At 40.9% G+C, this 25,671-nt stretch overlaps 1 protein-coding gene across 2 annotated transcripts in view; it reads right to left on the bottom strand.

Moving 5' to 3' along the window:
• Window positions 1-25,671, bottom strand: part of Adgre1 (adhesion G protein-coupled receptor E1) — a 99,652-nt gene that overhangs the window by 58,047 nt on the left and 15,934 nt on the right. For both annotated transcript variants that reach the window (XM_052192080.1, XM_052192079.1), the window contains exons 3-5: window positions 3,504-3,650; window positions 2,885-3,040; window positions 2,678-2,797 (exon numbers count right to left, since the gene is read on the bottom strand). In XM_052192080.1, coding sequence (XP_052048040.1) covers window positions 2,678-2,797; window positions 2,885-3,040; window positions 3,504-3,650 — 423 coding nt within the window. The remainder of the gene's footprint in view (window positions 1-2,677; window positions 2,798-2,884; window positions 3,041-3,503; window positions 3,651-25,671) is intronic.

The following is a 25,671-nucleotide window of genomic DNA, read 5'->3' as shown; positions in this document are numbered from 1 at the left end:
TATGGAGATACTCTGCTATTTTTGCAGACAGGAGCCTAGTATAACTGTCTTCTGAGAGGCTCTAACTAGTACCTGACTGAAACAGATACAGAGGCCCACAGCCTCTGTGGATTAGATGGATCTCAGGGAGTCTTATGGAAGAGCTAGTAGAAGGATTAAGGGCCTCGGAGGGGATAGGGACTCCACAAGAAGACCAACAGAGTCAACTAACCTGGACCCTTAGGGACTCTCAGAGACTGAGCTACCAACCAAAGAACATAAATGGGCTGGACCTAGGCCCACTGCAAGTTTGTTGAAGATGTACACTTCTGTCTTCATGTGGTCCCCCAACAACTGGAGTGGGGGTAGGTCTGTTCCTAAAGCTGTTGCCTGTCTGTGGATCACATTCCCTTAATGGGGCTGCCTTGTCTGGCAAAAGCTGGAGAAGATGCACCTAGCCCTGCAAAGACTTAATGTGACAGGGTGGAAGGATACCCAGACCTCTACCCTCTCAGAGGAGAAGGGGAGGGAGGGATAGGGGAGGGACTGTGTGAAAGGAAAAATAGGAGAATGGAGCAGCAACTGGGATGTAAAGGGAATTAATTAATTAAGAAAACAAAAGCCTCAAGAGACAGCACATGTTGGCAAGAATGTGGAGCAAGGGGAACACTCCTCCATTGCTGGTGGAAGCAAAAACATTACTTGTACAATGTGCTGGTTTCCCAGAAAAGTAGGAATAGTTCTAACACAAAACCCAGCTATACCACTCTTGGGCATATACTCAAAATATCCTCCACTGCCCCTAAAGGACATTTACACAACTACGTATAGGTCAACATTATTTGTAATAGCCAATGTAACTGTAGTTGACTAATCCACTCTAATCTCTCCAGCAGTGTTCCTCACTACCTGCCCCAGTGTTTAGATTCTTGAATGAAAGACACACACACACATGTAGCCTTACATTTAGTATGTCTTAATTAGCTCAATGGCTGGGCTACTTTGTCTTCTATGTTGCTAGCACAGTCTCCCCTACAATATTCCTGAATAATTACTTACTAAAACCTATATTCCATCCTGGCTGCCCAGGACACAGGCACATAGCCTTCCTGGGTCATAATCCTCATCTCTTACATATTGGCTGTCTCTCTGTCTCTCTGTCCTACATTTCTCAGGCCAAGACCTGCCTCTGTCTCCCTGCCCAGCCGTTGGCTACTGGAAAATTTGTTTACCAATCAAAGCCAACTAGAGTCAGGGACCCTCAGCATCTTACATGCAGACATGTGGATTCCCATGTGGTTTTAGAAACCCAAAAGCATAATGCAAGCATTAAACTAAATCCACAACAGCCAGAAACTGGAAACAATCCAGATATTCCTCAACTGAAGAATGGATAAAGAAAATGTGGTTCATTTATACAATGGAATACTACTTAGCTATTAAAAACAAAGATATCATGAATCTTGCAGACAAACAATGGAACTAGAAAATATCATCCTGAGTGAGGTAACACAGACCCTAAAGGACATGTGTGGTATGTCCTTTAAGTGGATATTAGCCATAAAGTACAGGATAACCATGTTACAATCCACAGACCCAAAGATGCCAAATAACAAGGGAGGATGCTTGAATCTTTCTCAGAAGAGGAAATAAAATAGACGTTGGAAATGTATGGAGGAAGGGAACTGGTTGGAGGAGGTGATGGCAAGGAGAACAGGTTGGGGGTATCAGGTATAGAATGAGAGAAAGGAAATCAATGGTGGGCAGAGGGAGGCTTTCTTTAATATGTGCCAGAGACCTGGAACAGGAAAAGCCCTAGGGAGTCTATGGGGTAACTCTAGCTGAGACGACTAAGTGGTGGGGGATAAGGAGTCTGAAATAGCCCCATCCTATAGTCAAGAGGACTCCCAGTGGAGGGATAAGTACAACAACCAACCCATAAAACCTTCAACCCATAATGTGCCCTGCCTACAGGATGTGAAGGGACAAAGATACAGTGGAGTCAGAGAAAATGGCCAGCCAGTGACTAGCCCAAATTGAGACCCATCCCAAGGGCAAGAACCAGTCCCTAACCTCCTAATGATACTTTGATATACTTGCACACGGGAGTCTAGCATAACTGCCCTTTGAGATGCTCCACCCAGCAGCAAATGGAAACGATTGCAGAGATCCACATCCAAACATTAAATGGAGCTCTGGGGGTCTTATGGAAGAGTTGGAGGAAAGATTGAGGGACCTGAAAGGGACAGATACTCCACAGGAAGAACCAACAGTCAACTAACCTGGACTCTTGGGGACTCCCAGAGACTGAACCACCAATCAAAGATGGCCTAGTCCTAGCCTCACACACACATAGCAGATGTGCAGCTTAATCTTCCTGTGGACCCTCTAACACTTCAGCAGGGGCTTTCCCTGCCTCTGATGCCTACCTTGAGTTCCCTTCCCCTAGATGGACTGCCTTGCTAGACTTTAGTGGGAGAGGATGGAACCAATCCTGCAGTGTGGCTTGATGTGCCAGGGTGGGGTGATAAACAAGTTGGGTCTCTGCCTTCTCAGAGGAGAAGAAGGTGGAATAGAGGGGGGAACTGTGTAAGGAAGTGACTAGGAGGAGAGGGTAGTTGATATTAGGATATAAAAGGAATAAATAAATAAATAAATAAGAGAAAAAGAAAAATTTCTGGGAGCAGGTGTTGCAAACCTTCACAAGTGGAGCCATTCAACACAAAGCCTGGTTGGCAGGTACAGCTGTAGCTTCCCACAGAGTTAGAACAGTTGGCATACTTAGGGCAGATCCCAGTTGTTAGACATTCATCAACATCTGCAGGGCAGCAAAAAAGAGTGAGTGAGTATGTGCTGTGTGCTGACCACCAAAGACCACCCAGGGTAGAGAGCCTGAAGATATTACCTGTGCAGAGTAAATGACCCGAACTTCCCAGGATCCAGCTTTCCCCAGTGGAAGAAGAGAATCCACTAAGACAGCTGCACCTGGCTCTCCCAGGCAAATTGGTGCAGACTGAGTTAGGACCACAAGGTGAGTCACTTTTAAGACATTCGTTAACATCTGAGCAAAGAAAAAGGCTAGAGTGACAAACTGCCCTTGCTCTGGAACTAATAGTTGAAATAAGCCTCCTTCTATGAGCTCATTATTTGGTGACTTTGGTGGGGTCTAGGGTCCCTCTGTTTAAATCTAAGCAGTCTTATAATTCTGGTTCCAAGTTCATAAAAGTGGGTTGCTAAATCAAACACCACTGACCTCCTACCAAATACTAGCAGGCTTTGATGGAATATGAACACTTGTGCAGTGATTTCTTCTGAACTGAAGTATTCTCTACTGAGAGAGGAAGGGACTCCTAAGACTAAGGAAGTCAAAAACACTTCAACATCAGATTCACAAGGCCCCTTCCCTTGGGTATATGATTAATACACAATTAAACTACTTGAGTGTGATATAGATATAACTTCTTCAGTGGTAAGAGTAGATGTTTATTCATGTCTCCCCAGGAAGTCATACAACACAAACTTACCTTGACATTTCACTCCTGGCCCCTGAAAATTGGTTTGTCCATTGCTGGACAGGAAGCCACGTTTACAGGTGCAGTAATAACTGTCTGCAGTGTCAGTGCAGGTGGCATAAGCTGGGCAAGTGGTAGTGTCGTGACATTCATTCACACCTAGGTAGCATGGAAAGAAGCATATGGATGTGTATAAAGCACTAGAATAGGGCTTTCAAGGAAAAGAACATACACTGGCTGGACCTAGTCCTTTCTGCATATATGCCTCTAGCCTCACAGAGACTTGATGTGCCAGGGTTGGGGAAACCCTGCTCAAAGGAGAAGAAGAGGGGGATGGTAATGGGGGATGGAAGAATTGTGGAAGGAGGTGACCATGAAGGGAGAAGTGAGCAGGATGTAAAGTGAATAAGTAAAGATAGATAGATAGATAGATAGATAGATAGATAGATAGATAGATAGATAGATGATAGATAGATAGATAGATAGATAGATAGATAGATAGATAGATAGATAGATAAATAAGAGACAAATCATTCCTCCAGTCCACAACTGTGCCCAGGGGAGAATCAGATGCTCCAGCCACCATCACCCACACATAGAAATAGCTTGACTCCCAGGAGGTTTGTCATAACCAGGCTCACAGGGACACCGACCATCACAATACCTCGCCTAAATGAGACCCCCATGAGGCCCAGCAGAGGTGGGACCTATCCACCCTCCCAAAGACACATTTTGCTTCTGGCCTGCAACTCTGCCCTGGATAGAGGCAGAGTTCCAGACCCCCTCCCATACCCAGAGACATCCTGACTTGAGGAGGTCCATCACAACCAGGCTCACAGGAGGGACAGGGTCCAGTCAAAGATAACAAGGCCAGTTAACACCAGAGATAACCATATGGTGAGAGGCAAGCTCAAGAACATAAGCAACAGAAACCAATGACATTTGGCGCCATCAGAACCCAGTTCTCCCATCACAGTAAACCCTGGATACTCTAACATACCTAAAAAAGCAAGATTCTAACATAAAAACCCTTCTCATGAAGATGATAGAGCACCTTAAAGAAGACATAACTTCTTTGAAGAAATACAAGAGAATGTAGGTAAGTAAACAGATAGAAACCCTTGAAGAGGAAACACATAAATTCCTTAAAGAAATACAGGAAAATGCAATAAAACAAATGAAGGAAATGAACAAAAATGTCTAGGATATAAAAATGGAAATAGAAACAATAAAGAAGTCACAAAGGGAGGAAACCCTGGAGATGAAAAACTTAAGAAAGACATCAGGAATTACAGACACAAGTAATTCAAGAGAATACAAGAGATAGAAGAGAGAATCTCGGGCATAGAAAATATGATAGAAGATGCTGACAAAACAGTCAAAGAAAATACAAAGTACAAAAACCTCCTAATCCAAAACAGGCAGGAAATTCAGTACAATGAAAAGACCAAATTTAAGACTAAGAAAACAGTGATGATTCAGAATTCAAAGAGCCAGAAAATATTTTAACAAAATCATAGAAGAAAATTCCCCTAACCTAAAGAAAAGGATGGTCATAAATGTACAAGAAACCTACAGAACACCAGATAGATTGGATCAGAAAAGAAATTTCTCCCATCATATAATGATCTAAATACTAAATACACAGAAAAAAGAAAGAATATTAAAAGCAATGAGGGGAAAGGCCAAGTAACATAATAAAGGCAAACCTATCGAAATTACACCTGACTTCTCAAAAGAAATTCTATTTTTTTGAAACTCTATTTTTTAATTGAATATATTCTTAATTTTTATTTTAAATGTTATACCCTTTCCCTGTCCCCCCCCAGAAAACTCCCAACACTTCCTCCTTCCCCCTGCCTCCAAGAATTATGTTTGTGTTGCTATCTTCTTTTGGGTTTGTTGAAAGATTACTTTATTGCTTTTTCTAGAGTATAGTTTCCCTCCTTGTGTTGGTATTTTCTATTCATTATCCTTTGGAGAGCTGGATTTGTGGAAAGATATTGTATAAATTTGGTTTTGTCATGGAATATCCTATCTCTGTCTATGGTAATTGAGAGTTTTGCTGAGCATAATATCGACAACAGAATACAAGAGATAAAAGAGATAATCTCAGGTGTAGAAGATACTGTAGAAGAAATAGACACAACAGTCAAAGAAAATGCAAAATGTGAAAAGCTTCTGACCCAAAACATACACAGAATACAATAAGAAAACCAAACCTAAAGATTATAGGTATAAAAGAGAGTGAAGATTCCCAACATAAAGGGCCAGTAAATATATTCAACAAAAATAAAGATGAAAACTTCCCTAACCTAAAGAAAGAGATACCCATGAACATACAAGAGGCCTACAGAACACCAAATAGATTGGACCAGAACAGAAATCCCTCCTGTCACATAATAATCAAAACACCAAATGCACTAAACAAAGAAAGAATATTAAAAGCAGTAAGGGAAAAAGGTCAAGTAACATAAAATTCAGACCTATCAGAATTACACCAGATTTCTCACCAGAAACTATGAAAGCTAGAAGATCCTGGGCAGATGTCATACAGACCCTAAGAGAACATAAATGTCAGTCTAGGCTAATATACCCAAAAGAGACTCTAAATTCCAGAAAATGTTGGAAAGATTTCCTGCAGACCCTAAGAGGGCAGAGATGACAGCACACATTACTAAACAAAGTAAAACTCTCGGTCACAATACATGAGAAAACAAAGATATTTCATAACAAAATTAAACAATATTAAACAAAATTAAACAAATTCAAACAATAATGTTCCACTAATCCAATCCTATAAATTAAAACAGAAGGAAAATGCCCACACCAGTGGGAAACTACACCCAAGGAAAACCAAGAAATTAATCATCTCACAACAAATCCAAAAGAAGAGAGCCACACCAACATAATACCACCTCTAACAACAAAAGTAAAAGGATGCAACAATCATTGATCTTTAATATCTCTCACCATCTATGGACCCAACTCTCCAATAAAAAGGCTAACAGACCAGATATGTAAACAGGGCCTAGCATTTTGCTGCTTACAGGAAACACACCTCAGTAGCAAAGACAGCCACTACCTCAGACTAAAAGGCTAGATAAAAATTTTCTAAGCAAATCATCCCAAGAAACAAGTTGGAGTAATTCTAATATCTGATAAAATAGAGTTGTAACTAAAAGTTATCAAAAGAGATGGGGAAAGACACTTCATACTCATCAAAGAAAAAAATCTACCAAGATAAACTCTCAATTCTAACATCTCTGCCTCAAATGCAAGAACATTTGTAAAAGAAATGTTACTGAAGCTCAAATCACACATTGAATTCCACACAGCAATAGTGGGAGACTTCAACAACCCATTCTCAGCAATGGACAGATCATGAAAACAGAAACTAAACAGAGACACAGTAAAACTAACAGAAGTTATAAACCAAGTGGATTTAACAGATATCTATAGAACATTTATCCTAAAACAAAAGAATATACTTTTTTCTTAACAGCTCATCCTATATTCTGCAAAATTGACCATTATAATCAGACACAAAACAGGTTTCAACAGTTATAATAAGATTGAAATAATCTCATACACTGTATCAGATCACTACAGACTAAGGCTGCTCTAAGTGCCTTCATAAAGAATTTGGAGATATCCTATACTAGCAACTTAACAACACATCTGAAAGCTCTAGAACAAACAGGAGCAAACACACAAAAGAGGTATAGATAAGAGGAAATAAACTCAGAGCTGAAATCAACTAATTAGAAGCAAGGAGAACAATACGAAGAATCAACAAAACTAAGAGCTGGGACGTTAAGAAAATTAACAAGATAGATGAACCCTTATCCAAACTAACTAACGGACACAAGACAATATCCAAACGAATAAAATCAGAAATGAAAAGGGATGCATAACAATAGAAACTGAGGTAACTCAAAAAGTCATCAGAACCTACTACAAAAGCCTATACTCAGCAAAACTGGAAAATCTAGATGAAATGGATGATTTTATAAACAGATACAATATACCAAAGTTAAATCACGATCAGATAAACTATCTAAACAGTCTCACAACCTTCAAGGAAATAGAAGCAGTCATTAAAATTCTCCCCCCCCCCAAAAAAAAGCCCAGGGACAGATAGTCTTAGTGTAGAATTCTACCAGACCTACAAAGAAGACCTAATTTTTGTTGTTAGAGTTAGAATTATGTTTATGTGGCTATCTTCTTTTTGGTTTGTTAAAAGATTATTTTCTTGATTTTTCTAGGGTATAGTTTTCCTTCTTGTGTTTGAGTTTTCCATTTATTATCCTTTGAATGGCTGGGAAGATATTGTATAAATTTGCTTTTGTCGTGGAATATCTTGGTTTCTCCATCTATGGTAATTGATAGTTTGCTGGGTATAGTAGTCTGGACTGGCATTTTTGTTGTTTTAAGGTCTGTATGACATCTGCTTAGTATCTTCTAGCTTTTATAGTCTCTGGTGATAAGTCTGTGTAATTCTGATAGGTCTGCCTTTACATGTTTCTTGACCTTTTTCCCTTACTGCTTTTAATATTCTTTCTTTGTTTTGTGCACTTGGTGTTGTGATTATTATGTGGCAGAAGGAATTTCTTTTCTATTCCAATTTATTTGGAGTTCTGTAGGCTTCTTGTATGTTCATGGACATTTCTTTCTTTAGGTTAGGGAAGTTTTCTTCTATAATTTTGTTGAAGAAGAAAGAAGACCAAAGTGTGGCTACTTCGGTCCTTCTTAGAAGGGGGAACAAAATATCCATGGAAGGGGATACAGAGACAAAACGTGGAGCAGAGACTGAAGGAAAGACCATCCAGAGACTGCCCCACCTGGGGATCCTGGGGATCCATCCCATATAGTTACCAAACCCAGACACTATTGTGGATGCCAGCAAGTGGTTGCTGACAGGAGCCTGATATAGCTGTCTCCTGAAAGGCTCTGCCAGTGCCTGACAAGTACAGAGAGTATGCTCTCAGCCAACCATTGGACTGAGTACAGAGTCCCCAATGGAGGAGCTAAAGAAAGGACCCAAGGAACTAAAGGGGTTTGCAACACCATAGGAGGAATAACAATATGAACCAACCAGTACCCCCAGAGCTCCCAAGGACTAAACCACCAACCAAAGAGTACACATGGAGGGACCCATGACTCCAGCCACATGTGTAGCAGAGGATGGCCTTGTCAGACATCAATGGGAGGAGTGACCCTGTGAAGGCTCAGTGCTCCAGTATAGGGGAATGCCAGGACAGAGAAGAGGGAGTGGGTGGGTTGGTGATCAGGGGGAAGAGAGGAATGGGATACGGGTTTTTCAGAGGGGAAACGAAGAAAAGGGGGTAACATTTGAAATATAAATAAAGAAAATATATAATTAAAAATAAGTACCCAGAAGATGTTCCTACATGTAATAAGGACACATGCTCCACTATGTTCATAGCTGCCTTATTTATAATAGCCAGAAGCTGGAAAGAACCCAGATGTCCCTCGACAGAGGAATGAATACAGAAACTATGATATATACACAATGGAGTACTATTCAGCTATTAAAAGCAAGGAATTCATGAAATTCTTAGGCAAATGGATGGAATTAGAAAGTGTCATCCTGAGTGAGGTAACCCAATCACAAAAGAACACACATGGTATGCACTCACTAATAAGTAGATCTTAGCCCAAAAAGCTCAACATAAACAAGTTACAATTCACCCATCACAGGAAGCTCAAGAAGAAGGACTTAAGTGAAGGTGCTTTGGTTCCTCTGAGAAAGGGAACAAAATACTCACAGGAGCAATAAGGGAGACAATTTGTGGAGCAGAGACTGAAGTAAAGGCCACCTAGTGACTGCCCTACCTGGGGATTCATCTTATAAACAGTCACCAAGCCCCAACACTACTATGGATGACAAGAAGTGTATACCAAAAGGAGCATGCCATGGTTGTCTCTGAAGGGGTCCTGCCAGAGCTTTACAAATACAGAGGCAGATGCTAGCAACCAACTATTGGACTGGGTGTGGGGTCCCCAATGGAGGAGCTGGAGGGTGGTCCAGAGGAGCTGAAGGGGTTCACAGCCCCATGGGAAGAACAATGATTTTGGCCACCCAACCCCCCCCAAGACTCCCAGGGACTGAACCATCAACCAAGGGGCACACATGGATCCAGCCAAAAATTTGGCAGAGGAAGGCCTTGTTGGGCATCAGTGGGAGGAGTAGTCCTTGGTCAGGTAAAGGCTCAATAGAGGCCCCAACAAAGGGAAACCAAGGTGGGGAGGTGGGAGTGTGTTCGGTGGAGGGGCATATATGTGGAGGCATGGGGTGGGAGGAGGGGTTGAGGGTCTTTGGGGAGGGGGAAAATCGGGAAAGGTTTTACCATTGGCAATGTAAATGAAGACAATATTCAATATAAATAAATAAATAAAGAAGAAGACCTAATACCAATACTTCTCAAATGATTTCACAAAATACAAGAAGGAACACTACCTAATTCATGTTATGGAATCACAGTTATGCTGATACCTAAACCACATAAAGACCAAACAAAGAAAGAGAACATCAGGCCAGGTTTGTTTATGAATATCAATGCAAAAATACCCAATAAAATTCTTGCAAACCAATCAAAACAACCCTGAGATTTCACCTCACACCAGTCAGAATGGCTAAGGTCAAAAACTCAGGAGACAGCAGGTGTTGGCAAGGATGTGGAGAAAGAGGAACACTCCTCCACTGCTGGTGGGATTGCAAGGTGGTGCAACCACTTTGGAAATCAGTCTGGCGGTTCCTCAGAAAACTGGGCATGTCACTTCCTGAGGACCCTGTTATACCACTACTGGGCATATATCCAGAGGATTCTTCAGCATGTAATAAGGATACATGCTCTACTATGTTCATAGTGGATATTAGCCTAGAAACTTTGAATACCCAGGACATAATCCACATATTAAATGATGTCCAAAAAGAATGGAGGAGTGGCCCCTGGTTCTGGAAAGACTCAGTGCAAGAGTATAGGGGAATTCCAGAACAGGGAAGTGGGAAGGGGTGGATGGAAGAATAGGGGGACGGAAGAGGGCTTATTGGACTAGCGGGGAGTAGGGACCCAGAAAAGGGGAAATCATTTGCAATGTAAATAAAAAAATATATCAATAAAAATATATATAAAAAAATTCTTGCAAACCAAATCCAAGAACACATCAAAACCATCATTCACCAGGATCAGGTAAGCTTCATCCCAGGGATGCAGGGATGATTACTATATAAAAACCCATCAATGTATTCAATGATATAAACAAACTCAAAGAAAAAAATCACATGATCATCTCATTAGATACTGAAAAAGCCTTAGACAAAAATACAACACCCCTTCATGTTAAAAGTATTGGAGAGATCAGGAATTCAAGGCACATTCCTGAACATAATAAAACAATATACAGCAAACCAACAGCCAACATCAAATTAAATGGAGAGAAACTTGAAGCAATCCCACTAAAATCAGAAATAAGACATGGCTGCCCAGTCTCTTCCTGTATATTCAATTGAGTGCTCAAAGTTCTAGATAGAACAATTAGACAACAAAAGGAAACCAAATGAATACAAAGGAATTGGAAAGGAAGAATTCAAGGTATCCATATTTGAAGATGATATGATAGTATACATAAATGACCCCAAAAATTCTACCAGAGAACTCCTACAGTTCATAAACAACTTCAGCAAAGTGGCTAGATATAAAATTAACTTTCCCCTTTTCAGCCTGAGCCTTCCACCGAAGTAAAATCATCAGCTTGTCTTCCCCTCTGAAGATCTCACATTCTAAAGGCCTCCCAGGAAATCTACTGCACCTAGGGCCACAGATCATCAGCTTTGCCTCTCTGAAGACCCCACAGTTTGAAGGCCTCCAAGGAGATCTGCTGCACCCAGGGCAATAGTCTGAAGGCCACCCAGGAGATCTGGTGTCTGCTCCTCTGAAGACCCCACAGTCTGAAGGCCTCCCGGGAGATATACTGTACCCAGGGCAACAGATCCCTACAATCTGAAGGCCTCCAAGGAAATCCGCTACAGCCAGAGCAACAGATCATTGGGTATACATGCCTGTTTGAAGACCCCTACAGTCTAAAGTCCTCCCAGGAGGTCTACTAAAGCAAGAACCACAGGTCTCCAAGGAGATCTACAGCAACCCAGGGATACAGGAGGCAGACTCCAGACAGAGACACCCAGGCCAGTTAGGACCACAGATAACCAGATGGCAAGAGGCAAGCACAAGACCATAAGCAGCAGACACTAATATACTTCGGCACTGTCAGAACACAGTTCTCCTGTCACATCAAGCCCTGGATACCCAAACACATCTGAAAACCAGGACACTGACATAAAATCCTATCTCATGAAGATAAAAGAGTCCATTAAGGAGGATATACATGACTCACTGAAAGAAATACTGGAAAACACAAACAAACAGGTAGAAGCCCTTAAAGATGAGCCAAATAAATCCCTTAAATAAATATAGGAAAACACAATCAAACAGATGAAGGAACTGAACAAAGTGGTCCAAGACCTATAAAAGGAAGTAGAAACAATAAGAAAAACAGGAAGGGAGGAAACCCTGGAAAGGGAAAACCTAGGAAAGGGGTCAGGAGCTACAGTTGCAAGCATCAGCAACAAAATAAAAGAGAAAGAAGAGAGAATCTCAGGCATAGAAGTCACCTTAGAAGATATATTCCACAAAATAGAAACAGAAGGAACACTACCCAATTCCTTCTACGAAGCCACAATTACGCTGATACCAAAGCCACACAAAGATCCAACAAAGAAAGAGAACTTCAGACCAATTTCCCTTATGAATATCGATGCAAAAATACTAAATAAAATTCTTGCCAACCGAATCCAAGAACACATCAAAACGATCATCCACCATGATCAAGTAGGCTTTATCCCGGGAATGCAGGGTTGGTTCAATATACGGAAATCCATCAATGCAATCCACTACATAAACAAACTCAAAGAACAAAACCACATGGTCATTTCATTGGATGCTGAAAAAGCATTTGACAAAATTCAGCATCCTTTCATGCTTAAAGTCTTGGAGAGAACAGGAATTCAAGGCCCATACCTAAACATAGTAAAAGCAATATACAGCAAACCGGTAGCCAGCATCAAACTAAATGGAGAGAAACTTGAAGCAATCCCACTGAAATTAGGGACCAGACAAGGCTGCCCCCTTTCTCCTTATCTTTTCAATATTGTACTTGAGGTACTAGCTCGGGCAATTCGACAACATAAGGAGGTCAAAGGGATACAAATTGGAAAGGAAGAAGTCAAACTATCATTATTTGCAGACGGCATGATAGTCTACCTAAGTGACCCAAAAAACTCCACTAGAGAGCTCCTACAGCTGATAAACAACTTCAGCAAAGGGGCAGATTATAAAATCAACTCAAGCAAATCAGTGGCCTTCCTATACTCAAAGGATAAGCAGGCTGAGAAAGAAATTAGGGAAATGACCCCCTTCACAATAGCCACAAACAGTATAAAGTATCTTGGGGTGACTCTTACCAAACATGTGAAAGATCTGTATGACAAGAACTTCAAGACTCTGAAGAAGGAAATGGAAGAAGACCTCAAAAAATGGGAAAACCTCCCATGCTCATGGATCGGTAGAATCAATATAGTTAAAATGGCCATTTTGCCAAAAGCAATATACAGATTCAATGCAATACCCATCAAAATCCCAACTCAATTCTTCACAGAGTTAGAAAAAGCAATTATCAAATTCATCTGGAACAACAAAAAACCCAGGATAGCTAAAACTATTCTCAGCAACAAAAGAAAGTCTGGGGAAATCAGTATCCCTGACCTCAAGCAATACTACAGAGCAATAGTGTTAAAAACTGCATGGTATTGGTACAGTGACAGGCAGGAGGATCAATGGAACAGGATTGAAGATCCAGAAATGAACCCGCACACCCATGGCCACTTGATCCTCGACAAAGAGGCTGAAAACATCCAATGGAAAAAAGATAGCCTTTTCAACAAATGGTGCTGGTTCAACTGGAGGTCAGCATGCAGAAGAATGCGAATTGATCCATCCTTGTCTCCTTGTACTAAGCTCAAATCCAAATGAATCAAGGACCTCCACATAAAGCCAGACACTCTGAAGCTAATAGAAAAGAAACTGGGGAAGACCCTTGAGGACATCGGTACAGGGAGAAAGTTTCTGAACAGAACACCAATAGCGTATGCTCTAAGAGCAAGAATTGACAAATGGGACCTCATAAAATTACAAAGTTTCTGTAAGGCAAAGGACACCATCAAGAGGACAAATCGGCAACCAACAAATTGGGAAAAGATCTTCACCAATCCTACATCAGATAGAGGGCTAATATCCAATATATATAAAGAACTCAAGAAGTTAGACTCCAGAAAACCAAACAACCCTATTAAAAAATGGGGTACAGAGTTAAACAAAGAATTCTCACCTGAAGAACTTCGGATGGCGGAGAAGCATCTTAAAAAATGCTCAACTTCATTAGTCATTAGGGAAATGCAAATCAAAACAACCCTAAGATTTCATCTTACACCTGTCAGAATGGCTAAGATTAAAAATTCAGGAGACAGCAGGTGTTGGAGAGGGTGCGGAGAAAGAGGAACACTCCTCCACTGCTGGTGGGGTTGCAAATTGGTACAACCACTCTGGAAATCAGTCTGGCGGTTCCTCCGAAAACTGGGCACCTCACTTCCAGAAGATCCTGCTATACCACTCCTGGGCATATACCCAGAGGATTCCCCACCATGTAATAAGGATACATGCTCTACTATGTTCATAGCAGCCCTATTTATAATTGCCAGATGCTGGAAAGAACCCAGGTATCCCTCAACAGAAGAGTGGATACAAAAAATGTGGTATATCTACACAATGGAGTACTATTCAGCCATTAGAAACAATGAATTCATGAAATTCTTAGGCAAATGGATGGAGCTAGAGAACATCATACTAAGTGAGGTAACCCAGACTCAAAAGGTGAATCATGGTATGCACTCACTAATAAGTGGTTATTAACCTAGAAAACTGGAATACCCAAAACATAATCCACACATCAAATGAGATACAAGAAGAAAGCAGGAGTGGTCCCTGGTTCTGGAAAGACTCAGTGAAACAGTATTTGGCAAAACCAGAACGGGGAACTGGGAAGGGGTGGGAGGGAGGACAGGGGAAGAGAAGGGGGCTTACGGGACTTTCGGGGAGTGGGGGGGGGCTAGAAAAGGGGAAATCATTTGAAATGTAAATAAATTATATCAAATAAAAAAAAAAGACAAAAAAAAAAAAAAAAAAAAGAAACAATGAATTCATGAAATTCTTAGGCAAATGGATGGAGCTAGAGAACATCATACTAAGTGAGGTAACCCAGACTCAAAAGGTGAATCATGGTATGCACTCACTAATAAGTGGATATTAACCTAGAAAACTGGAATACCCAAAACATAATCCACACATCAAATGAGGTACAAGAAGAAAGGAGGAGTGGCCCCTGGTTCTGGAAAGACTCAGTGAAGCAGTATTCGGCAAAACCAGAACGGGGAAGTGGGAAGGGGTTGGTGGGAGGACAGGGGAAGAGAAGGGGGCTTATGGGACTTTCAGGGAGTGGGGGCCTAGAAAAGGGGAAATCATTTGAAATGTAAATAAATTATATTGAATAAAAAAAATTAAAAAAAACAAAAAAGAAGAAGATATTGCCAAGAAGGGCAAGGAAAATGCTAAACATAAAAACCCCAATACAAAAGCATCTAGGAAGTCCAGGTCACAAGGAAAAGACCAAACATAAGCATAATAGGATGGAAGAGAGCAAAGCTTCCCAGCTCAAAGTACCAGAATACATCTTCAACAAAATCAAAGAAGAAAATTTCCCCAGCCTAAATAAAGATATAGTCATAAATGTACAAGAAGCCTACAGAAAACAAAGAAAGTCCTCTCATCACATAATAATCAAAACACCGGCTATCAGCAGTAGAACCAAGCTGACAGGGTCCAGGCAGACCCTGCGCCCACAACCACTGACCATCGCTGGCCAGCCAGGCTGCAAGCAGCAGAGGATTTATTGCACCTTTCACCACACAGAAGCCACATCAGAACTCTGCCTTCCGCCAGTCAGTTTCGAGGCCTCCATATTGGTTCTCGGACTCCAGAGACATCAGACAGACTGAGGTACGCAAATATAACCCAAGACCAACATCGCGGGGGTCTAAGCCCGACGGGCATTGGCCTGCACCCAGGCCCTGGGCTGTTCGGGGGGCCACTGGTGTGCAAACCCAGCCAAGAGGTTGTTTGCCCGGGCTGGCAGGCGCACCGCGCCGCCATTTTGCCTACGGGAAGCCAGAGAGTCCTAGCAGGCAAAACCAGCTAACAGGCTAGCCCAAGGCTGACATAGCTGCGGTCTAAGACAGTCAGGCTCTGGACTGCCCCCAGGCCCTGGGCTGCTCAGTGGGTCATCTGTGTGCCGACCAGGCCAGGAGGTTGTTAGCCCAGCAGACTCTCCCAGCACTCTCAGGGAGCGCGCGCACGCCACCATCCTGGCCACCTGACAGACCCAATTAACACTCACAGCTGAGGGGAACTTTGCTTGGACATTGGCCTGCCAGGCTTTTGCCTAGACTCAGGGCCCGAGCAGCTAGGCTAGCCTTGTGTGCACCAACCTGGTTGGGAGTTCCGCTGCCCAGCAGAGTAATCAGCACATAGAAAAGGCACCAGCAGCATACACCCTCAGCACTCCCTGAAGGAGCAAATAGGCACCATCTGGTTCACAGACACAATCTGGGGCAAAGAACACTAGGGCTGCAAGGGCACCCAAGAGGAGGACAGCACATCAGCAATCAGCTACAGGGGAAACCCTGCCATCCAGTGTTTCAGAAATAGCCCTAGAGCCTCTCAGGAGGCTCAAACACCAGCCAGAGACAAGACCAACTAGCTCCAGAGAACAAGACGGCAAAGGGCAAATGCAGTAATGCTACTAACAGAAATCTAGGCAATATGGCAGCATCTGAACCAAACTCTCCAACATCAGCAAATCCTGGTTATACCAACACATCAGAGAAACAAGATTTGGATTTAAAATCACTGTTCATGATGCTGCTAGAAGAACACAAAAAGGACATAAATGAATCTATTAAAGAAATACAGGAAACATGAATAAGCTAGAAACCCGTATAATGTAAACACAAAAATCACTTAAAGAAATGCAGGAGAATAAGGCCCAAGAGATAGAAGCCAATAAAGAAGAAAGGCAAAAAAAACTTAAAGAAATGCAGGAGAACTTGAGTCAACAGGCAGAAGTCATGAAAGAGGATACACAAAAATCTCTTAAAGAATTACAGGAAAACACAAACAAACAAATGATGGAACTGAGCAAAACCATCCTGGATCTAAAAACAGAAGTAGAAACAACTAAGAAATCACAAAGGGAGACAACTTTGGAGATAGAAAACCTTGAGAAGAAATCAGGGGCCATAGATGCAAATATAAACAACAGAATACAAGAGATGAAAGAAAGAATCTCAGATGCTGAAGATACCATAGAAACCATTGACTCAACTGTCAAAGAAAATGCAAAATGCAAAAGGCTTGTATCCCAGTACATCCAAGAAATCCAGGATACAATGAGAAGACCAAACCTAAGGATTATAGGTATAGATGAGAGTGAAGATTTACAACAGAAAGGGCCAGCAAATATCTTCAACAAAATTATGGAAGAAAACTTTCCTAACTTAAAGAGAGAGATGCCTATGAATATACAAGAAGCCTACAGAACTCCAGACAGACTGGACCTGAGCAGAAACACCTCCCGTCACATAATAATCAAAACCCCAAATGCACTAAACAAGGAAAGAATATTAAAGGCAGTGACAGAAAAAGGCCAAGTAACATATAAAGGAAGACCTATCAGAATCACACCAGACTTCTCACCAGAGACCATGAAAGCTAGAAGATCCTGGGCAGATCTCATGCAGACTCTAAGAGAACACAAATGTCAGCCAAGACTACTATACCCAGCAAAAATCTCATTCACCATAGATGGAGAAACCAAGATATTCCATGACAAAACCAAATTTATACAATATCTTTCCACAAACCCAGCTCTACAAAGAATAATAGGAGGAAAACTCCAATACAAGGAGGAAAAACCAAGATAGTTACCTTCCTTCATCAAACCCAAAAGAAGATAACCACTCAAATATAAAAAGAACATCAAAAATGACAGGAAGTAATAATCACTATTCCTTAATATCTCTTAACATCAATGGTCTCAATTCCCCAATAAAAAGACATAGACTAACAGACTGGATAAGGAAACAGGACCCTACAATTTGCTGCATACAGGAGACACACCTCAGTGTCAAAGATAAAAACTACCTTAGAGTAAAAGGCTGGAAGACAATCTTACAAGCCAATGGTCACAGGAAACGAGCAGGAGTAGCCATTCTAATATCAGATAAAATTGACTTTCAACCTAAAGTCATCAAAAGAGACACTGAGGGACACTTCTTGCTGGTCAAATGAAAAATCCACCAAGAAGAACTTTCAATTCTGAACATCTATGCGCCAAATGCAAGGGCACCCCCATTCGTAAAAGAAACTTTACTAAAGCTCAAAGCACACATTGCACCTAACACAATAATTGTGGGTGACTTCAACACTCCACTCACCTCAATGGACCGATCGGGAAATCAGAAACTAAACAGGGACACAGTAAAACTAATTGAAGCTTTGGACCAATTGGATTTGACTGATATTTATAGAACATTTCACCATAAAGCAAAAGAATATACCTTTTTCTCAGCACCTCATGGTACCTTATCCAAAATTGACCATATAATTGGTCACAAGGCAGACCTCAATAAATATAAGACGATCGAACTAATCCCATGCCTCCTATCAGATCACTATGGTGTAAGAGTGGTTTTCAATAGCAACAAAAACAACAGAAAGCCCACATACACATGGAGGCTGAATAATACTCTACTCAATGACACCTTGGCCAAAGAAGAAATAAAGAAAGAAATCAGAGACTTTTTAGAATTTAATGAAAATGAAGGCACAACATACCCAAATCTTTGGGACACAATGAAAGCAGTGCTAAGAGGAAAACTCATAGCCCTGAGTGCCTCCAAAAAGAAAATGGAGAGAACATACACTAGCAGCTTAACGACACACCTGAAAGTCCTGGAACAAAAAGAAGCCAATTCACCCAGGAGGAGTTGAAGACAGGAAATCATCAAACTGAGGGCTGAAATCAATCAATTGGAAACAAAGAGAACCGTACAAAGAATCAACGAATCCAGGAGCTGGTTCTTTGAGAAAATCAACAAGATAGATAAACCCTTAGCCAGACTGACCAAAGGGCACAGAGAAAGTATCCAAATTAACAAACTTAGAAATGAAAAGGGGGACATAACAACAGAAACTGAGGAAATCCAAAAAAATCATTAGATCCTACTACAAGAGCCTATACTCAACACAAATGGAGAATCTGGAGGAAATGGACAATTTCCTTGACAGATACCAAATACCAAAATTAAATCAGGACCAAATAGATCATCTAAATAGTCCCATAACGCTGAAAGAAATAGAAGGAGTCATAGAAAGTCTTCCAACCAAAAAAAAGCACAGGACCAGATGGCTTCAGTGCAGAATTCTATCAGACCTTCAAAGAAGACTTAACACCAATACTCTTCAAACTATTCCACAAAATAGAAACAGAAGGAACACTACCCAATTCCTTCTACGAAGCCACAATTCCGCTGATACCAAAACCACACAAAGATCCAACAAAGAAAGAGAACTTCAGACCAATCACCCTTATGAACATCGATGCAAAAGTACTCAATAAAATTCTTGCCAACTGAATCCAAGAACACATCAAAACGATCATCCACCATGATCAAGTAGGCTTTATCCCGGGAATGCAGGGTTGATTCAATATACGGAAATCCATCAATGCAATCCACTACATAAACAAACTCAAAGAACAAAACCACATGGTCATTTCATTGGATGCTGAAAAAGCATTTGACAAAATTCAGCATCCTTTCATGCTTAAAGTCTTGGAAAGAACAGGAATTCAAGGCCCATACCTAAACATAGTAGAAGCAATATACAGCAAACCAGTAGCCAGCATCAAACTAAATGGAGAGAAACTTGAAGCAATCCCACTAAAATCAGGGACTAGACAGGGCTGCCTCCTTTCTCCTTATCTTTTCAATATTGTACTTGAGGTACTAGCTCGGGCAATTCGACAACATAAGGAGGTCAAAGGGATACAAATTGGAAAGAAAGAAGTCAAACTATCATTATTTGCAGATGACATGATAGTCTGCCTAAGTCACCCAAAAAACTCCACTAGAGAACTCCTACAGCTGACAAACAACTTCAGCAAAGGGGCAGATTATAAAATCAACTCAAGCAAATCAGTGGCCTTCCTATACTCAAAGGATAAGCAGGCTGAGAAAGAAATTAGGGAAATGACCCCCTTCACAATAGCCACAAACAGTATAAAGTATCTTGGGGTGACTCTTACCAAACATGTGAAAGATCTGTATGACAAGAACTTCAAGACTCTGAAGAAGGAAATGGAAGAAGACCTCAAAAAATGGGAAAACCTCCCATGCTCATGGATCGGCAGAATCAATATAGTTAAAATGGCCATTTTGCCAAAAGCAATATACAGATTCAATGCAATACCCATCAAAATCCCAACTCAATTCTTCACAGAGCTAGAAAGAGCAATTATCAAATTCATCTGGAATAACAAAAAACCCAGGATAGCTAAAACAATTCTCAGCAACAAAAGAAAGTCTGGGGGAATCAGTATCCCTGACCTCAAGCAATACTACAGAGCAATAGTGTTAAAAACTGCATGGTATTGGTACAATGACAGGCAGGAGGATCAATGGAACAGGATTGAAGATCCAGAAATGAACCCGCACACCTATGGCCACTTGATCCTCGACAAAGGGGGTGAAAACATCCAATGGAAAAAAGATAGCCTTTTCAACAAATGGTGCTGGTTCAACTGGAGGTCAGCATGCAGAAGAATGCGAATTGATCCATCCTTGTCTCCTTGTACTAAGCTCAAATCCAAATGAATCAAGGACCTCCACATAAAGCCAGACACTCTGAAGCTAATAGAAAAGAAACTGGGGAAGACCCTTGAGGACATCGGTACAGGGAGAAAGTTTCTGAACAGAACACCAATAGCGTATGCTCTAAGAGCAAGAATTGACAAATGGGACCTCATAAAATTACAAAGTTTCTGTAAGGCAAAGGACACCATCAAGAGGACAAATCGGCAACCAACAAATTGGGAAAAGATCTTCACCAATCCTACATCAGATAGAGGGCTAATATCCAATATATATAAAGAACTCAAGAAGTTAGACTCCAGAAAACCAAACAACCCTATTAAAAAATGGGGTACAGAGTTAAACAAAGAATTCTCACCTGAAGAACTTCGGATGGCGGAGAAGCATCTTAAAAAATGCTCAACTTCATTAGTCATTAGGGAAATGCAAATCAAAACAACCCTAAGATTTCATCTTACACCTGTCAGAATGGCTAAGATTAAAAATTCAGGAGACAGCAGGTGTTGGAGAGGGTGCGGAGAAAGAGGAACACTCCGCCACTTCTGGTGGGGTTGCAAATTGGTACAACCACTCTGGAAATCGTCTGGCGGTTCCTCCAAAAACTGGGCACCTCACTTCCAGAAGATCCTGCTATACCACTCCTGGGCATATACCCAGAGGATTCCCCACCATGTAATAAGGATACATGCTCTACTATGTTCATAGCAGCCCTATTTATAATTGCCAGAAGCTGGAAAGAACCCAGGTAGCCCTCAACAGAAGAGTGGATGCAAAAAATGTGGTATATCTACACAATGGAGTACTATTCAGCCATTAGAAACAATGAATTCATGAAATTCTTAGGCAAATGGATGGAGCTAGAGAACATCATACTAAGTGAGGTAACCCAGACTCAAAAAGTGAATCATGGTATGCACTCACTAATAAGTGGATACTAACCTAGAAAACTGGAATACCCAAAACATAATCCACACATCAAATGAGGTACAAGAAGAAAGGAGGAGTGGCCCCTTGTTCTGGAAAGACTCAGTGAAGCAGTATTCGGCAAAACCAGAACGGGGAAGTGGGAAGGGGTGGGTGGGAGGACAGGGGGAGAGAAGGGGGCTTATGGGACTTTTGGGGAGTGGGGGGCTAGAAAAGGGGAAATCATTTGAAATGTAAATAAAAAATTATATCGAATAAAAAAATTAGAAAAAAAAAGTTTAAGTTTGGGAAAAAAAAAAAAAAAGAAAACACTCCCAATTCTCCCTGGTTCCTGGAGTTGTAATAGATTCAGAAAATTTGGAAATGCCTTTTGTTCTTTTTGTTGTTCCTGTATTTGATTTTTAGTATTAAATTATATGTAACAAAAAGCAAAAAAAATAATAATAATCAAAACACCAAATGCACAGAACAAAGAAAGAATATTAAAAGGAAAAAAGGCAATGTAACATAAAAAGTCAGATCTGCCAGAATTACACCAGACTTCATCCTTCACAATAGTCACAAATAATATAAAATATCTTGTGGTAACTCTAATCAAATAAGAGAAAGAACTATATGACAACAATTTCAATTCTCTCAAGAAAGAAATCAAAGAAGACCTTAGAAAATTGAGAGATCTCCCATGCTCAGGGATTGGTAGGATGAACATAGGAAAAGTGATCATTTTACCAAAAGCAATCTACAGATTCACCACAATTCCCATCAATATTCCAACACAACTCTTTTGTTGTTGGTGGTGGTGGTTGGTAGATTTTTTTACTTTTTATTGATTATATTCTTCATTTACCTTTAAAATGTTATATCCTTTCCCTGGTTTTCCCCTCCCAGAAAACCCCCAACCCATCCTCCCACCCCCTGCCTCCAAGAAGATGCTCCTCCACCCAACACACTCCACACACCCCCCTCAATTTCCCCACTCTGGGGCATCTATCAAGCATTCATAGGACCAAGGACCTCTCATCCCACTGATGCCCAACTGACAAAGCATCCTCCACCACAACTGTGAGCTGGAATCACGTGTACCCCTTGGTTGATGGCTTAGTCCCTGGGAGCCCTGGGAGGTCTGATTGGCCAACATCATCATTCTTCCCATGGAGCTGCAAACCCCTTTAGCTCCTCCATTGGGGACCCTACTCTCAGTTCAATGGTTGGCTACTAGTATCTGCCTCTGTATCTGTAAGACTCTGGCAGGGCCCTTCTGGAGACAACCATAACAGGCTCCTTTTGGTATACACTTCTTGTCATCCATAATAGTGTCATGGTTTGGTGACTGTTTATAGGATGAATCCCCAGGTAGGACAGTTTCTGGGTAGCCTTTCCTTTAGTCTCTGCTCCACACTTTGTCTCCATAATTGCTCCTATGAGTAATTTGTTTCCTTTCTCAGAAAAACCAAAACACTCACACTTTGGTCTTCCTTCTTCTTGAGCTTCCTGTGGTCTATGAATTGTATCTTGTTTATTCTGAGCTTTTGAACTAATATCCACTTATCAATGAATGCACACCATGTGTGTTCTTTTGTGATCTGGTTACCTCCTCACTCAGAATGACACTTTCTAGTTCCATCCATTTGCCTAGGAATTTCATGAATTCATTGTTTTTAATAAATGAGTAGTACTCCATTGTGTAAATGGACCACATTTTCTGTACCCATTCCTCTGTTGAAGGACATCTGGGTTCTTTCCAGCTTCTGGCTATTATAAATAGGGCTGCTATGGACATAGTGAAGCATGTGTCCTTATTACATAGACATGGAAAGAGCAATTCTAAATTTCATACAAGCAAAAAACAGAATAGCAAAAGCAATTATAAACAATAAAGAACTTCTGGGGGATATCACCATCCCTCACCTCAAGCTGTGCTACAGAGAAATACTGACAGAAACTGCATAGTATTGATACAGAAACAGACATGTTGATGAATGGAATAGAAATGAAGACCCAGAAATGAACTTAGAGACACTTGATCTTTGACAAAGAAGCCAAAAATATGCAACAGAAAAAAGAATGCATCTTCAATAAATGTTACTGGTCTAACTTGAAGTCTGTATGTAGAAAAATGGAAATAGACCCATATTTGTCACTTTGCACAAAGCTCAACTCCAAGTTGATCAAGGACCTCAACATAAAACCAGATACATTGAATCTAATAAAAGAGAAAGTGGGAAACAGCCTCAAACTCATTGGCACAGGGGGAAATTTCCTAAACAGAACTCCAGTGGTGCAGGTTCTAAGATCAAGAGTTGATAAATGGGACCTCATGCAACTGAGGTTTTGTAAGGTGAAGAACATAATCAATAGGACAAATCAGCAACCTACAGACTGGGAAAAATCTTCACTATTCCCTGATTCTTTATCATCCAGTTAATTATTTGTATAAAGAAGGGCTAATTAGTTCTGTGAGCTAATTTTTTATCCAGCCCCTTTTCTGGAGTTGTTTTTAAGCTGTGGAAGCTTATGGAAGAATAGGAGGAAGGATCGCAGGCTCTGGATAGAAACTCCACAGGAAGACTAACAAAGTCAACTAACCTGGATCCTTTGGGGATTTTAGAATCTGAACTACCAACCAAAGAACATAACATGATCTGAACCTAGGTCTCCCACATATATGTAGCAGATAATCACCTTGGTCTTCATGTGGGTCCCAAAAAAACTAGAAATGGGGCTATTCAAAAGCTGTTGCCTGTAGGTGGGATGTGTCCTTCTAGCTGTGCCAACTTGTCTGGCCTCAGAGGGAAACATACCTAGCCTCTCAGAGACTTTAAGTGCCAGGGTAGGGGGGGATACCCAGGGGCCCACTCAGAAGAAAAGGGGGTAGAGGAAGGATTGTGTGAAGGGATGACCAGGAGAAGGGCAAGGAGCAGAATGTAAAGTGAATAAGTAAAAAATAAAATTGAAAAAGAGATATACCTAAAAAAAAAAATGGAGTACAGAGCTAAATAGAAAATTCTCCACAGAGGAATTTTTAATGGCTTAGCAGCACTTACAGAAATGCAAAACATGCTTGGTCATCAAGGAAATACAAATCAAAATGACCCTGAGATTCCACCTTACACTCATCAGATTGGCTAAGATCAAAAATCCAAGGGACAGAGCATGATGATGAGCATGTGAAGCAAGAGAACACTCCTCCATTGCCTCTGGGAGTGAAAACTTATATAACTACTCTGGAAATCAATTTGGCAGATACTCATAAAATTTGGAATAGTTCTATCCCAAGACTCAGCTACACCAATCCTGGGCATGGACCCAAAAGATGTTCCATGCCACCACAAAGGCACTTGTTCAGCTATGTTCATAGATGCTTTACTCAGAAGAGTCACACCAACTAACACCAGAGATAACCAGATGGTGAGAAGCAAGGGCAAGAACATAAGCAACAGAAACCAAGGCTACTTGGCATAATCAGAACCCAGTTCTCCCACCACAGCAAGCCCTGGATACACCAATACACTGGAAAAGAAAGATGCTGATTTAACATCACAACAATGAGAATGATAAAGGACTTTAAGAAGGACATAAATAATCCTGTTAAAGAAATACAGGAGAACACAGGTAAATAGGAAGAAGCCCTTAAAGAGGAAACCACAAATATCCCTTAAAGAATTACAAGAAAATACAACCAAACAGGTGAAGAAACTGAACAAACCCATCCAGGACCTAAAAATGGAAATAGTAACAATAAAGAAGTCATAAAAGGAGACAATTCTGGAGACAGAAAACCTAGGAAAGAGATCAGGAGTCATAGATGCAAGCATCACCAACAGAATTCAAGAGTTAGAAGAGAGAATCTCAGGTGCAGAAGATACCATAGAAAACATTGCCACAACAGTCAAAGAAAATGTGAAATGCAAAAAGCTCCTAACCCAAAATATCCAGGAAATCCAGGACACAATGAAAATACCAAACCTAAAGATAATAGGTATGGAAGAGAGTGAAGATTCCAACTTAAAGGATCACTAAATATCTTCAACAAAATATAGAAGAAAACTTCTCTAACCTAAAGAAAGAAAGGCATATAAACACACAAGAAACTGATAGACTGGACCAGAAATACATCCTGTCACATAATAG

Source organism: Apodemus sylvaticus, chromosome 9 (genome assembly GCF_947179515.1).
Source record: "Apodemus sylvaticus chromosome 9, mApoSyl1.1, whole genome shotgun sequence".
In the NCBI taxonomy this organism is placed as follows: domain Eukaryota; kingdom Metazoa; phylum Chordata; class Mammalia; order Rodentia; family Muridae; genus Apodemus; species Apodemus sylvaticus.
Note: the sequence above shows the minus strand (reverse complement) of the source record. Positions and strands in the feature narration are given on the sequence as shown.